The sequence below is a fragment of the Diadema antillarum genome, unplaced genomic scaffold (genome assembly GCF_040938485.1).
Source record: "Diadema antillarum isolate AM-2024a unplaced genomic scaffold, OU_Dant_1.0 seq00000807_RagTag, whole genome shotgun sequence".
Classification (NCBI taxonomy): Eukaryota; Metazoa; Echinodermata; class Echinoidea; order Diadematoida; family Diadematidae; genus Diadema; species Diadema antillarum.
This window is the reverse complement of record NW_027271688.1, coordinates 206,447-221,242: the sequence shown is the minus strand read 5'-3', so window position 1 is coordinate 221,242 and position 14,796 is coordinate 206,447. Positions and strand designations below refer to the sequence as shown.

At 39.6% G+C, this 14,796-nt stretch overlaps 1 protein-coding gene across 1 annotated transcript in view; it reads right to left on the bottom strand.

Moving 5' to 3' along the window:
• Positions 1-14,294, bottom strand: part of LOC139739579 (uncharacterized) — a 29,476-nt gene extending 15,182 nt beyond the window's left edge. Inside the window, exons 1-3 of the mRNA XM_071650182.1 lie at positions 12,881-14,294; positions 7,436-7,529; positions 6,403-6,496 (exon numbers count right to left, since the gene is read on the bottom strand). Coding sequence (XP_071506283.1) covers positions 6,403-6,496; positions 7,436-7,529; positions 12,881-14,217 — 1,525 coding nt within the window. The 5' untranslated portion in view covers positions 14,218-14,294. The remainder of the gene's footprint in view (positions 1-6,402; positions 6,497-7,435; positions 7,530-12,880) is intronic.
• Positions 14,295-14,796: the final 502 nt, after the last annotated feature.

The window sequence follows — 14,796 nt, the reverse complement described above, 5'->3', positions numbered from 1 at the left end:
ACATGAATGTGGTGAATCATCAATCGTATACGGACTACTTCACATGTGGTAGAGCATTGTTACTTGTAGCATTTTTAAAAGCATGAAATTCATTCTGTGTTGAAGTACACTGTGTTACAGGCTCTGCTAATGGTGTCGTTTCTTCTTTTTTTTTGAAAGTCACTGTAAACGCAACATGTTTGATATAACAATCTTACACATTCCACAATGTGATCTTTTTTTTTTAATGACCTGTCCAGTTGAGATCAATTCTCGTAACATTGTATCTAAAGTTCAGTCAAAGGCAAAAAGTGCAAAAATACATATCTTCAATAAAGGGTGTGTACAGTTCTGGTCGAGGTGAAGATTTAGCTTTTAACGTTTTGTGAGATATTCAGAAACCACTCTATGAGATGTCAAAGGGCATGCAGTTCTAAGGGGTATCAAAAGTTTATTCGATGAAAATCGGTTTTGAAATGGCTGAGATATCCAAAAACAAAGTGAAACAAAGAGATACTAATAAGGTTGGGGCATGTCGCCTTTTATTATTAGCACTTTTTTGGATATCTCAGGCATTTGAAAACCAATTTTCATCAAATAAACGTTGAATCCTTCTTAAAATTACATGCTCTTGCATATTTCAAAAGAGGCTTTTCATTATCTCACTTAGGAATGTTCAAAACATGAATCCCTACTTCAACCAGTACTGTTCTTTGATATCTGCACAGAAATCTGTCTTATTATCTAATAGAAAAGATTTAAAAATCATTATTCACAACCTTGTTTTGTTCTGTTTGGTTTTTTTTTTTTTTGGTTTTTTTGTTTTATTTTTCAAAGTAAAATATTGTACTAGATAAGGATATTGTTTTAAAAGCACTTTGAGTTTGATGCCCTCAACTACTTTTGCTAGAATTTGGTGATAGATTCAGGGAAACATTAATTCTGGATAGCTATCAGATCATTTCCCCCACAGAAAAAAAAAAAAATGTGACTATTAGATACAACACAACCCTGAACTTCCAGGACTTTTTCATTCAGATAACAAGTAAAATATGAAAACAGTCATTTTTTTCTCCTTGAAATTTCAAATCTATCAAGCATTCTGTATATTTCCCATTCAATTTCTGAGGTTGAAAACTCACAAGAAAGTTTTGTGCCTGCATTTTTCGAGTTTTGATGTTTTTGCACTTCACATGCTTTATATTTTGTGTCAAATATCTCTCATTTTGGATAAATGAAAAGAATGACCCTTTCTTGCTCAGGCCCAGGAGATTCTGCCAGATATGGTGCATTTAAGTCATGAAGTGAATGCTATACCAACAAAGCAGCAAGAAAGAATGTGCTACTTAAAGGCTATACACTCTTAAACAAGCTCCTACAGTAGATTATGACAGTGATGAACAAATAGGTACATGATGGAAACTATACTACAGCTGAGGGCTATTTTTATGTTTTCTTATAAATAATTACATTCAATCAGGGTTCGAAATTGGCGACGATCCGGTGGCCATTGGCCACCCAAAATCACATCGGACTAGCTAAAAATCGTCAAATTCTTAAGTTACTGGACAATGAAGGGAAATTTGTAATTTCGAGAGCTGACAATGGTGCTAAAAGCACAATTAGTTAGTGTCAATACAGAAGGATTTTCTTTTCCAATCCCGAGTACAGCTGAATAGCAAACTCATTAATCCTCTGCTACTGTACATTTTATAGGCTTGAGCGTAACACTGTCCCACCATAAAACATATAAGCAAGTAAATATCTACTTCTAAATATACAATGCGGTATCAAATTTCTCAGTGAATATGGATGATGACACCACACAATTCACTACCTCCTAAACAGAAAGAAATTTGTGAAAACATACAACCAGGTTGCTATGTACAAGGCTTTTATTCTGTGTGTCCAAGCTGTTATTGTTCTTTTTTTTTGCCATATCAGATGATTACATTTTATCTTTTTCCAAAACCTTGTTATTTAGTCACGCCATATTATGGTGTTGTTTGCTACTTTTAAATTCCTGTCTCTTTTTCTTTTTTTCATTACGGGGCGCTGCTTTTTCCGAGAAAGCCCCGGGGCAACTCAAGAGCGGCGGCCATGTCCGGAGGAGAGAACTCTGTGTTGCGTCGCGGTATTATGCGTGATATTTGATAAGATCGGAGAGATACTCATTAAATGAACATTCCGCTGCAGAGCAGAGCGGGGCGAGGGCTAAAAGGAATGCGAAGCGCCCGTCGTCTGAGGTGAGCCGCATCAATATCCTGCGGCAGACGACGGCGCATCTCGGTAGCGGGATACGCCACAGGGGGTCTTTGCGCTAAATCATTTCTCATAACATGGAAAGGAAAAATCTCCTTCCGCCTGCTTGCTTGAAAAAAAAAAAAAAATGCCGGCCCCGCTTTGAAGACTCGCCTGAAATTTCTTGGCTTATAAAAAAAAAGAGAAAACAAAGCACCTTTTTCATTGTTGTTGTTGTTTGATTCATCTCAATAACACCATGAGTCATGCTCAGTCACGGGTTCTATGCACAGTGATGTCATAAGCCTGGATTGGACAGGATGAAAATCCACACTTTGTATCCCTTTGTCTCTGCCAAAAAAAAAAAAAAGTGCAGTGCGCCACACGTGACTTTTCCGACATTTCGAGGCAGCACATTTTTGATTACCAGCTGATTTGACAAGCCGACATTGTGAGAAAGCAAATCTGAGCGATGACAAATTGAGTCTGCGCCGCGTACACATCGTCTGAGCAATATCTCGCTCTACCAACCTGCAATAAAAACTGCGTTAGAGAAGTTCATATCAGGCTTGCAGTTGATATCGATGGATTTCTGTACTTGACAACTTGTCTGAATGTCTGGAAAACATCAAATTCAAGCAACAAAGAACTTTTGATTGCTGAACAACTCCTGATCTCCATTTTGCCATGTAGTGTGCATTAAGTGAAATCAGACAGCGTTATATGTTAGGATTTTCTCACAACAAAAGTACAATAAAAGGTAAACTCATATGATGTTCAAGAATACCTCTTACTCTCTGGTGAACGAAATGTCCCTCTAATGGGTTCACGGAATAAGACTAGAGGAGCCACATTTCTACCATCACAGCACTACACAGAGGAGACATTTCATGCATGTGTGTCTGCCTCTGCAAAGTTATCTGTTCTCATTTTTCAAGGCTTTGAAAACAGGGACAGGAAAATCACTCTCCCCCTTGTTTTTTGTTTTTGTTTTTGTTTTTTTGAAGGTCAGACTACACCAACAATCACTAGCACTTCAAAATGAATGATCAGTATGAGCTTTGATCCTTATACCCTTTATTATGACCCACTAAAAATGTATTTTCATGGTCCAACTTCAGTCATTTGGCCAACGTGTTTACCAGATCTCTCTATTGTCTGGACGTGGGCAGGCAACCAACTGTCTTTGCATTTTCAGTGAAAAACTTTGCTAAAACAAAATACAATACAGCAATTCTCATGCTAGTACTACTGGCAAAAAAAAAAAAAAGAAAGCAAAAAGTCAGGACAGGACATACAGTGTAAATGCCAATCACACTGATACAATACATAGTTATACAAACAGAATGCTACTGGTAGAAGTATATAAGTATGCAGTTTGTTTGATAGTCTCATGAGAAAGGTAAGAAAAAAGGGGATATTTTCCATGTTTTCATCAAATATTTGCAAAGTGGAAGTCGTTAGAGCTAATGATATCATCCCCTCTTTACTATCCCACTAGTTTGTACATAAAATATCAATATCACATTTTTGGCCGATTAATTAGCAAATAAAACCCCTTTCCCCCTAAAAGTCACCATCGATAGGTTATTTGAAATAACTTGATGGATTAAAGGATATATCTTATTTCGATTTGGTTCCGAAATGTTATAAAGGGATATTTCTCACAGAAGCTATACTCATATGTGCACTTTTGAGAGTTGATTGTACATGTCATTAATATTTAAAAACATGCTGATGAAAACATAGTTTTGCCTTTTAATTTGAATGAGGTTGTTTATCCAATATCAAAAAATGAGATGTTTACAACCCCCCCCCCCCCACACACACACACTAACCCATAATGATGACAAACTATAGATTGTTAACCATCTAGGTGAGTTTGCAAGGCTACATGTCACGTGTCTGTCATGTGAGTACACCCTACATTATTAGAATACACAGCAGCAGGGTATGACACCTCTCCCTTTAAACCAAATCAGACATGATGACACATTACTAGCGAGAAAATACTCCTCTTGAGAGAAGGGGCGGGGCAAATACATTAGAAGACCTGAACAATGTGTTGATTAATTGTTTGCTTACAGACATGTATACAAACACACACACACACACACAAACACACACTTTTGTCAAGTAGTTTACTGTAAAGCTGTTTATTATCTTTGATTTACGCAGCAATGATGGCCAGTGAATAACTTTCTTGGGGTCATTTGCTTCCTTCTCGTTTTGATTTATTCTGCTCTTATACACATTAGCACACTTTGCAAACTCATTCGACATGATCAATGCAGGAGATGACAGAAAATTCAGAGAGTATGATTATCAACCCCTTCGGTTCAAGTGCCAAAATGTGGTTTTACTGGGAGTCCTTGAGTGAAATCTACCTCAGCAACAAATATACATGATGTCACTAGGACGATCACCATAAATGAGCTATTCACCACATCAGTGAATGTTGATATTTTGCCATTCCTGTATGTTGTCAAACAGAGAACTGCCTTTTAAAAGTGTCTAAATCACCATGCACAACAGACAACACATGTCAGATGGTTAGTGACCACAAAAGCTGCATTGATCCTTCAGTTGAAACAAACCAAACATGTTATGAATCGTTACAAACACAAAGTGGTCGACAACAACCCCTAATGGCAAAAACAAATCAATAAACTTCTGAGAAGTATCTTGGTTATGAAAGCAAAACATAAACAGCCCAACACCAAAGAAAAATATGACAAGAAACAAACATTTCAGGCACATACAGATTGTATTATATATCATGTGGCTCAGAACACTAATTATGACAAAACCAAACCAATAAACTCCTGAAAAATATTTTGGCTATGGAAAGCACAGCCTTTCATCAAAAACAAAAACAAAAATAAAAAACATTTGACAAGATACAAAAATTTCAGGCATATATCTTGATGCATATTTGTCATTGAGACACGAACATCTTGAGATATACCGAAATAAAAGAAAAACTAGAAATGTCGCTATGGCGACTGGTATGCCTCCGCCATAATGCATGATTCTCCTAATAGGTCTATAGTACATGTGGACAATGTGTGATTACATTTTCACAAAATTGGCAAAATATTAAAATGACATGTTTGTCACAAATGTATTGAATGTTTACCTTCCTTGACCTATGTTTAATTCAAGGATGAATAGGAGAGCATATATTTGGGGATTTAAGAACTTTAACTTGACTTTGACCATTTCATAAGTTTATGCACTGAGTAATTTTCAAGGTATGGAGAAAAAGTGCAATTTCTGTATTGAACAGTAAATTGTTATCATTTTCATCTGGCCTTTGATTTATAAGAGAATCACTGTCAGGCAGAACATGCATAAATTCAGCATGTACTAAGTTTCAAGATAACTTGAGCCACTTCCGAGATATGGAGAAAGAATTAAGTTCAGCACTTTCACTTGATCTTTGACCATTTGACCTTTGACCTTCTTGGCAAAAAAAAAAAATCCCAGAGAATCTCTATTGGGTTATACATGCATACATCAAGTTTTTTAAAAAAAGTCCTGCTGGCATTGCATAAATATAAGGAAAATAGTAAAATTTTGAAGTATTGCCCTTGACCTTTGACCTCTGACCTTTGACCCCATGAACCCTAAATTCCCTAGATAACCACTGCCAGTCAGTAGATGCATATATATACTATGTTCCATGAAGATACCTTGAACAATTTCCAAGATACAGAGGAAAAAGTGAAATTTTAACATTTTACTTGACCTTTTGACCTTTGACCTTTTGACCTCATGACCCCAAACTTTCACCAGAGAATCTTAATTGGGTAGTACATGTATACACTCAGTTTCAAGAAAATATCTTCAAGCATTGCATAGATATGGGGGAAATAGTAAAAGTTTAAGCATTTGACCTTGACCTTTTGACCTTTGACCTTGAGCATGTGCACCCAAAAGTTGATAGGCACAACTTCACCCCCTAATACACATACAAGCCAAGTTTCATTAGGATACCTCAAACGGTTTTGGTAGTTACCCTGTCCACAAAATTCATTACGGACGGACGGAAGGACGGACGGACGGACGGAAAGACGGACGGACGGACGGACGGACGGACGGACAACCCGAAAACATAATGCCTCCGGCACCACTTCGTGGCGGAGGCATAACAATATACTGGCTCAACAATACACTCACCTAGGGACCCGATGATACTGGAGACGGTTCCGAGCGGCGTCAGCTGCACCGAGTCCGGGAGATTAATCTGCACGTACTCCACCTTCGGCAAATCCTGGCATCAGGTGACAAGAAGGAATAACTTTATATTTTATTGCCATTGCTATATAAATGCAGCAACATGATCCTCGCTGCACACTTTAATGCATAGTGTGCATATGAATGCCTAATAAAGTCTATTCTGCTCTCTGCTCCTATTCCATACTCTTGTGCTGCCACAATGCTGGAGGGTATGAGGACATACTGTATCACATGCTCCAAACAATGCATGGAAACTTGAACCATCAAGTGAGTGTTCATCTAACATGTTTTTCCACTACAGCGTAGTGTTCCTCTGCACACAGAACTGGATGGACTTTATTTTTCGAGAGGCAACTCTTGCACCCACAATTTGTATCAAAACTGAGACCAAACACGAAAACATGACACAAAATATGCACGCACAAATTCTATAGATACTCTTAAAGGGCATTTAAAGTTATGGTTGAGGTGAGGATTTAGCTTTTAACGTTTTGCGAGATATTCAGAAACTACTCTATGAGATGTCAAAGAGTGTGCAATTCAAAGGGGTATCAAAAATTTATTTGATGAACATCGGTTGGAAATGGCTGAGATATCCAAAAACAAGGTGAAAGAAAGAGACCCTAATAAAAGGCGTGGCCTGTAGCCTTTCATCATTATCACTTTTTTTTTGATATCTCAGCCATTTGAAAAAAAATTTTCATCAAATAAATGTTGAATCCTTCTTAAAATCACTTGCTCTTTGATATTTCATAAGAGGTTTCTCATTATCTCACTTAGGAACGTTCAAAACATGAATCCCCACCTCAACCAGTACTGTACAGTCCCTTTAACAGAGATACAGAAAATCATCATTAAAACCAAAGTGAAAAATGCCATTTTTTTTTTTTTTTTTTTTTTGGGGGGGGGGGGGGGGAAGGAGTAGAAGGAAAGATGAGATAAAAGGGGGAAAGTAGAAAGTAGACCTAGTGACCTGGTTAAGTCCATCCCTTGGAGCTGTCTGGTTCTGCCTCGGTCTTGACGTCTTCACCTCTTCCTCCTCCTCTTCATCATCTGATTCGTCAACACTACGGGGAAAAATGGGGGGAATAAAAGCAACAATTTACCTTTACACAATGCTGCACACTGGCATTGGTCAGATGGTCCCTGACCAGTAAAAATCACTGTCGGACCAGTAACATTTTCAGAAATTTACAGGTAAGACATGGAAAAACTTGGTACTTACTGGTCCGACAGACAGGTTGGACCAGCAGAAAAAAATTGGTTAGTGTGCAGCCCTGCTTTACATATCACAAATATGACATCTATTATCAAACTGATAAAGTCATGGGTTGTTGCTAGCATTGTACCCAAGCTGGCTTTTTCTAAATATCCAGGCCATTCAGAAGTTTGGTTAGAATTATATAACACAAAAAACAAAATTGAAAATAGCAATAAATGCCTAAAACTTGTTGGATTTCCTATTATGTTTACTCTTAAAGGTCCTGTTCACCTTTGGGAGCAGTGATTTAAAAAATGTTCAAGATATCACATTCGATATATATGTGTACACAGGTGCAGGTCTGTTGTATCACAAAACACCCTACCATACAAAATTTTCACAATAAAGCCGAAAATATAAGAAGATATCAGTATTTTTCCCATTAAACCATAACTGTAGACAGTTTAGTCTGCAAACATCTTAATTCTAACTTTTGTTCACATTTTGTGTATTTCAAATACGTAACATTGATTATATGGATTCACATTTTTACAGTGGTTGTTTCTATCCCTATGTTAAACTCAAATTTCAGAACTATTTTTTAAAGCACTAATGCTGGGTTTTTGTTTCATCTGCAAATGGTAAATTATGCCTTTAAAACTCACAAATCCCTCAGTTTTTGTGCAGGGATAGGTTTTGTTAACCCCTTGTACAACAAACAGAATGTTTAGACATGCAAGTTACCTGTGGAAAACAGAAATAGGTAAAATAATTTTCTGGGCTGAATATAGATAGTATAGGCTCCTACAGTTGTCATTCTCTATTTTTTATAATTTTTTTCCTCCTTGTCTCTGTGTTTCAACATTCAAATTACTGAGAATATGAATGGCATCACCTCCAACCTTGCAAATGGTCCTAGTTATTGTTACTATCTGATGGTGGTCCACCTACACTGTACTGTATTTTCGGCACATATGGTGTACAATATATCAGGGCCCTGTTTCATAAAGCTGTTCGTAAAGTTACGATCAACTTGCGAGCGACTGGTGATCAGTTCTTGTGCTGAATTATGGAAATTCTGATTGGTATAGCACATCAGAACTGATCACCAGTCGTTCGTAAAGTTGTTCGTAACTTTACGAACAGCTTTATGAAACAGGGCCCAGGACTGTTTTCTCATGGTCCATAAGTCGCTGTGAGGTTAATCAATCCACATTCTTTTTTCTCCTTTTTTTTTTCTCTCACTGCTGTACATACCTAAAAAAACTAGAAATATCACTGAAGGTGATTAATACCCCCGCCCCGTGACGACAGTCTTACCCAAGGAATGATCTTTCCTTGATCTTCTGCCATTTAAATGCCATTACCATGGCAACGCAGCTTCCGACACGTCCGAAAAATATGTCTTGCACATCTTCCCACCAAGACTATTGTGTGTGCCACATTTCATAAGCTTTTGTCAAAAACTGAGGAAGTAGTTCAATCCACAAGATCTTTCCTTGATCTTCCGCCATTAATATGCCGTTACTATGGCAACGCAGCTTCCGACACGTCCAAAAAATATGTCTTGCACATCTTCCCACCAAGACCAATGTGTGTGCCACATTTCATGAGCTTCAGTCGAATACAGAGGAAGTAGTTCAATCCGCAAGATCTTTCCTTGATCTTCTGCCATTTATATGCCGTTACCATGGCAACGCAGCTTCCGACACGTCCGAAAAATATGTCTTCCACATCTTCCCACCAAGATCAAGGTGTGTGCCACATTTCATAAGCTTTGGTCAAAAAACTGAGAAAGTAGTTAAATCCGCAAGATCTGTCCTTGATCTTCTGCCATTAATATGCCGTTACCATGGCAACGTACTTTCAGGTACTGTCAAAAAATGCGTCTTGCACATCTACAACCAAAGGCACACATCTGTACCAAGTTTCATGGAAATTGGGCAAAAACTGAGGAAGTAGTTTGCAACACAAAATTTTCCATCATTTTGGCTCATAATATGTGAGCTGTTACCATGGCAACATACTTTTTGTCACTGTCAAGAAATGTGTCATGCTGACCTATATCCTAAGACAAACATTCAATATGAATTCCATGAGAATTGGAAGAACACTGATGAAGCAGTTTTGCCATGAAGCATTTTGCCCTATATTTTACCAATAACATGCCGTTACCATGGCAACGCACTTTTTGCCACTGCGGAAATATGTGTCTTGCACATTAACATATTCAGATGAACATCTGTATCTAATTTCATAAAAATTGATCAAAAACTGTGGGAGGAGTTCGCGACGCAAGATTTGTACCCATTTTTGCCCATAATATGCCGTTACCATGGCAACGTACTTTTGGGTACTGTCAAAAAATACGTCTTGCACATCTACAACCCAAGGCACACATCTGTGCCAAGTTTTATGGGAATCAGTTGAAAACTGAGGAAGTAGTTCGCGACGCAAGATTTGCAACGGACTGACCGCCCGACCGCCCAACCGCCCGCCCGACCGACCGCCCGACCGCCCGACCGACCGCCCGACCGTCCGCTGATTCCTATATACCCCCTTCAAACTTTGTTTGGCGGGGGTATAATAAATCTCTGTAATTCACATCCCAAGAGTTACATGGTGGCTTTGAGAACAACTTCACAGTGAAAATCTTCAATAGAAAGTACCGCAAAGCAAAGGGAAGAAGATCGTGTTCACACAGGGGATGTTCTATTTAAAGCAAAGACTTCCCCCACCACAGATGCAATGAGAAACAACCACTCTGAAATTAAAGGCAGTCAAATTTGGCTCTTTCCTGTCCCTTTGTGGGCACCTTGCTTTATCAGAACGCTCCTATCTCTTGGATACCAGCCAATTCCTAGGCTCTCCAATCAAAATTTCCTTGATTTATAAAATGATAAAAAGCAAGATTTTTTTCACATGCTTCTTCCCTCATCACTACAAAGCAATGCTGGAATCTCCTCTTCAAGCATGGAGTGCGACAGTATACAAATGATGCATACACAAGACAGAGTGAATCGGTGTGAATTGGACGCGCGAATTTAACTTTGGAACTGTTTAAACCACGAGCAGAGCCTGTGGCTTTTAGACTATTTCCAAAGTTAAATGAGAGCATCCAATTCTCACTAATCCACAAAATATGCCTGTGCATCACTCATTTTACGAAATGGGCTCGGAAATTCACGAAATTCAACCTTTTTCCCTATCATGCGTCCGGTACACCTACAATACATACAAGGTTCGAGCCATGTGTTCAGATTTTACCAGACACATGGCTTAATGTGGATCAGTAAAAATCAATGCATGATAATTGACCAATCAGATTGCTGAGATTCTAAAGCACATTTTATGAAATCTATTTTTTGAAATACTAAGGAATAACTGAACCTCTCACATTTCACAGATCCACAGGCCTACCATATAAACTTGACATTTACAGTACCAAAGAGTGGACAATTGGGACAGTTTTTAAGCTGCAAGGATTGGGGCGGGGGGAATCTTTAGGTATAAATGTAGGGCTCTTACTAGCATTTTTGCCAGTGACTGGAGAAGGGAGAGTTCCTGTCTACACATTACTCTACGCACCCTTACCGCACTCAGGCCCATCAATCTTTCAGCACAACATTGTAATACGGCAAGTATTTTAGGGAATTGATTTTTTATGTATGTTCTTAGGTTTCAGATTTTGCTAACAAACAGCAAATTATCAGGAATACATTTACGAAGATGAAATATTGAAAGACAGTGTGGAAATTTGTACATTTTCATCTTTCCACCAGTGTCACATCATGCAAAATGCTAAAAAATTTTCACCTTGGGCAATATTTCATTTTAAAGTAATTACACATACAATTCTGTAAGCATCAACGTGAGAAAAACAATACCATCACTGCTTGTTCAGCTGTTGTAATGTTTGGAGGTCAAATGATCTCACAACAAGGTCATCCAAGAAACTCAGAGCTAATAAAAGAATAAAAAGACATCCCACGTTTGCAGCCCAGCCGAGGCAAATTTTTCCACGAGTGGATGCCACATTGTTACCAAGTTACCAACCACAGACATATCGCCCTCTAAGGGGGACAAGAAAAGGGGATTCTTCAGTACACACGACCTGCACGGCTTACATGTAGGCTTACGAGACAACCCAGAAGAGCCCTATGACAAACACTACACTGAATTTCAATTCGAGTTCTCTACGGAGAGCAGAAAGTTTCTTGGAAGAGTGCCATGAAGTCAAATCACCTACAGAATCACATTGCATTGTTGGGAGGGGGGGGGGGGAGAAAAAGAAGTTCAATTTTTCAATCTCTTGTTGACTCTTCAGAGTAAAGAGGGTGGATATACTGTTTATTTTTATACAACCATATAACTATCAGGCATTGCAATTACAACTGTTTACAAATGTACTAAAACACTTTTCAAACTTTCAGTTTTCAAACTATGGAAAGTTTTGTTTCAATTGATCTGATGAGTTCACAATCGATCTGAGGATTTTTTTTCCCCCAAACAAGTGTGAAAGGCATGAACTTGATTTGATCTTGTGAAGCCAGTAACAAAGATGTGTTCAGTATGCTTGCTCTGGTTTCAAGATAATTTTCAGTTGTTGCTACTGCATAAGAAATACAGCTGTAGCTACTTTATTTTCACTTTGTTGCCAATGCCCTTTTATCATGCAGCACGCTCGGGAAACACTACTGGCCACAACCATACACACAAATTACTGGAGGCAAGGTAATAATGTTGCTATCGACCTGCTAACAAATCTTCACAACTTTGAAGAGCTGTCCAAAATAAATTTTAGGCATCCTCTACATTTTGCATCACAGTACAGCACAGTATAGTAACAGCCTTGTATGGATGACCTTTTCTTTTTTTTTTAGAGTGACATTGTGATTGCAGTTGCTACTGTATTTCACTGGTAAGTGAAAAAAAAAAACTCATATGCACAGACCTAAGGGAGTGTCAAAACTCTTAATCTGTTTGAATTTGTGTCTTAATATCGTGAAGTAATCTACTGTTCTACTGGTTTGATTTTGCTGTTCAGGCATAAAAATCAGCTGAAAACGTGGGGAGGTGTCTATCAAGCACCTTATGCAACAGACGCCACTTGATAGTAAACCATGGAACAGCACAAGGCTTCATTCACACTCTGGCAAATTTTCTCACATCCAGGCAAAGAGTCCAAACTGGGCCTGTCCTAAGGCAGCAACTTACCTGGATAGGTCTGAATCAGAACTGTCCTCAGAATCTGAGCTCTCTCCCGAACTTGAGTCCGAGCTTGAAGCACTGGAGTCTTCGCTCGATACATAGTCGCTCAGAAGATCGTCAGGGCATACCATCTTCAAAACCTCCCGTTTGATCATCTTCTCAGAATCCGGTTGTGCGGCATTCACCAGAACTTTGGCCGCGTGGAGATCCTCCAACATCGAATCCTTCTCCTCCTCCTCTTCTTCCTCGCTGTCACTGTCGGAATCACTCTCGCTGCTCGAGTTGGAGTCCTTGTACGCCATCTCGCTGGCTTTTGAGTACACGCGCCTTTTGGAGACTCTGGCCAACTTTGCCTCGAGTCCGAACTTCTCCACTTCCGCCATAGAGTCACTACAACTGCTGTCTAATGCGTCACCCACCACTGTTCTCGTCAATAGGGCACTAGTTTCGTCCTGCTCATGCTCTTCCTCGCCCTCGGAGGCCGGCTCAGATTTGATGGAGATATCGTTTGATCTGAACCCATCGCTGACCCCCCTCGGGGAATGTCTTTCATCATCCCTCCCCCTGCCGCCATGCTCTGCTCCTGCTAGATCTGATATGATAGTCTGGAAGTGCCCTTCACATGACAATGTATTCTGGGTTTCAGCAGGCTCATTCTTGATTGCATCGTGCCTGCCATTTTCTGATCCTTGGCATTCTGACACCAAGTTGGGCCCTCCATCTTCCGAGATTCTCTCTGCCGAGTTTCCCTGTACCCTGCCTACGTGTTCGTTCTCACACTTCCCGGAAATAACATTCTGATTTGCTTCATCGCTATCACAGAGCACTGGGTGGTTCTCCTCACCAAAGGCACCCCCATTCTCAAGAATCACTGCAGATTTGGACAGCAACCTCGTCCTCATCATAAAGTACCCTTCCACGTTGTCCGACAACTTATTTTCAAACACTGGCGATGTCACGTCCCCCGTGGTCGGCCCTTCACCACTGCCCATCTCATTCACGCCGGGCTTGAGGTTCCGCTGGTTGTCGAGCACCAAGCTCAGGCTGTCCGCGCTCCGCTTTCGCTGCCCGTCCACCGAGGAGAAGCTGCTCGTGCTGCTCATGAAGCTCTCCCTCGCATCCTTCTCGGAGTCCTCCGTGTCCATCTCCTCAGACGCACCCCCGACAGATGCGACGTCCGACGCCGAGCCGACGGAGCCAATGGACATGCTGTCACTGCGCGTCATGCAGACGGGCTCCCTGGGCACCTGCTTGATGACATTTTCGATTGTCTCTCTCACGGCCGACACATCCTTCCCCTTTCCGACCCCCGGCTGGATGCACTCTTCCATCCTGTCCTCCATTCTGGAGGCCTCCAACAGGAAAGCAAAGTCTACATGAAGGTTGCGTGACGTGAACGATCACTGTTTTCCCCTGGGCACGGACTGCAAAAAAAAAGCGTCACAGAGAAAAAAGGAAGGATTTGAGATTTTAATTTTACTTGAACACAAAATGAAACTGTCAGGAATGTTAAGCACACTTTGTGCCTGAAAAGGCAAGTCACTATTCAAAGGTACGGGTAAGTCAAAGGCAAGTCAATCAATACATGCAGAAAAACATTAAACTGAAGTGAATATGTTTACACTTAGCTTTGATGACAGTATAGTATAGTATGACAATATAGTATATAATGTTATCTAATATGAAACATTGATCTTTGCTACTTTCCCAAAGCACCATCGTGTATGTTATTTTGATACAACACTGTGTGTATATAATGTTATCTAATATGAAACATTGATCTTTGCTACTTTCCCAAAGCACCATCGTGTATGTTATTTTGATACAACACTAAAAAATTCATACATGTCTGTGTGATATGACGAATAACAGAAAATTGTGGAGATCACTTTTTACGTAAAAGCAAAATAGCAAATAATGTG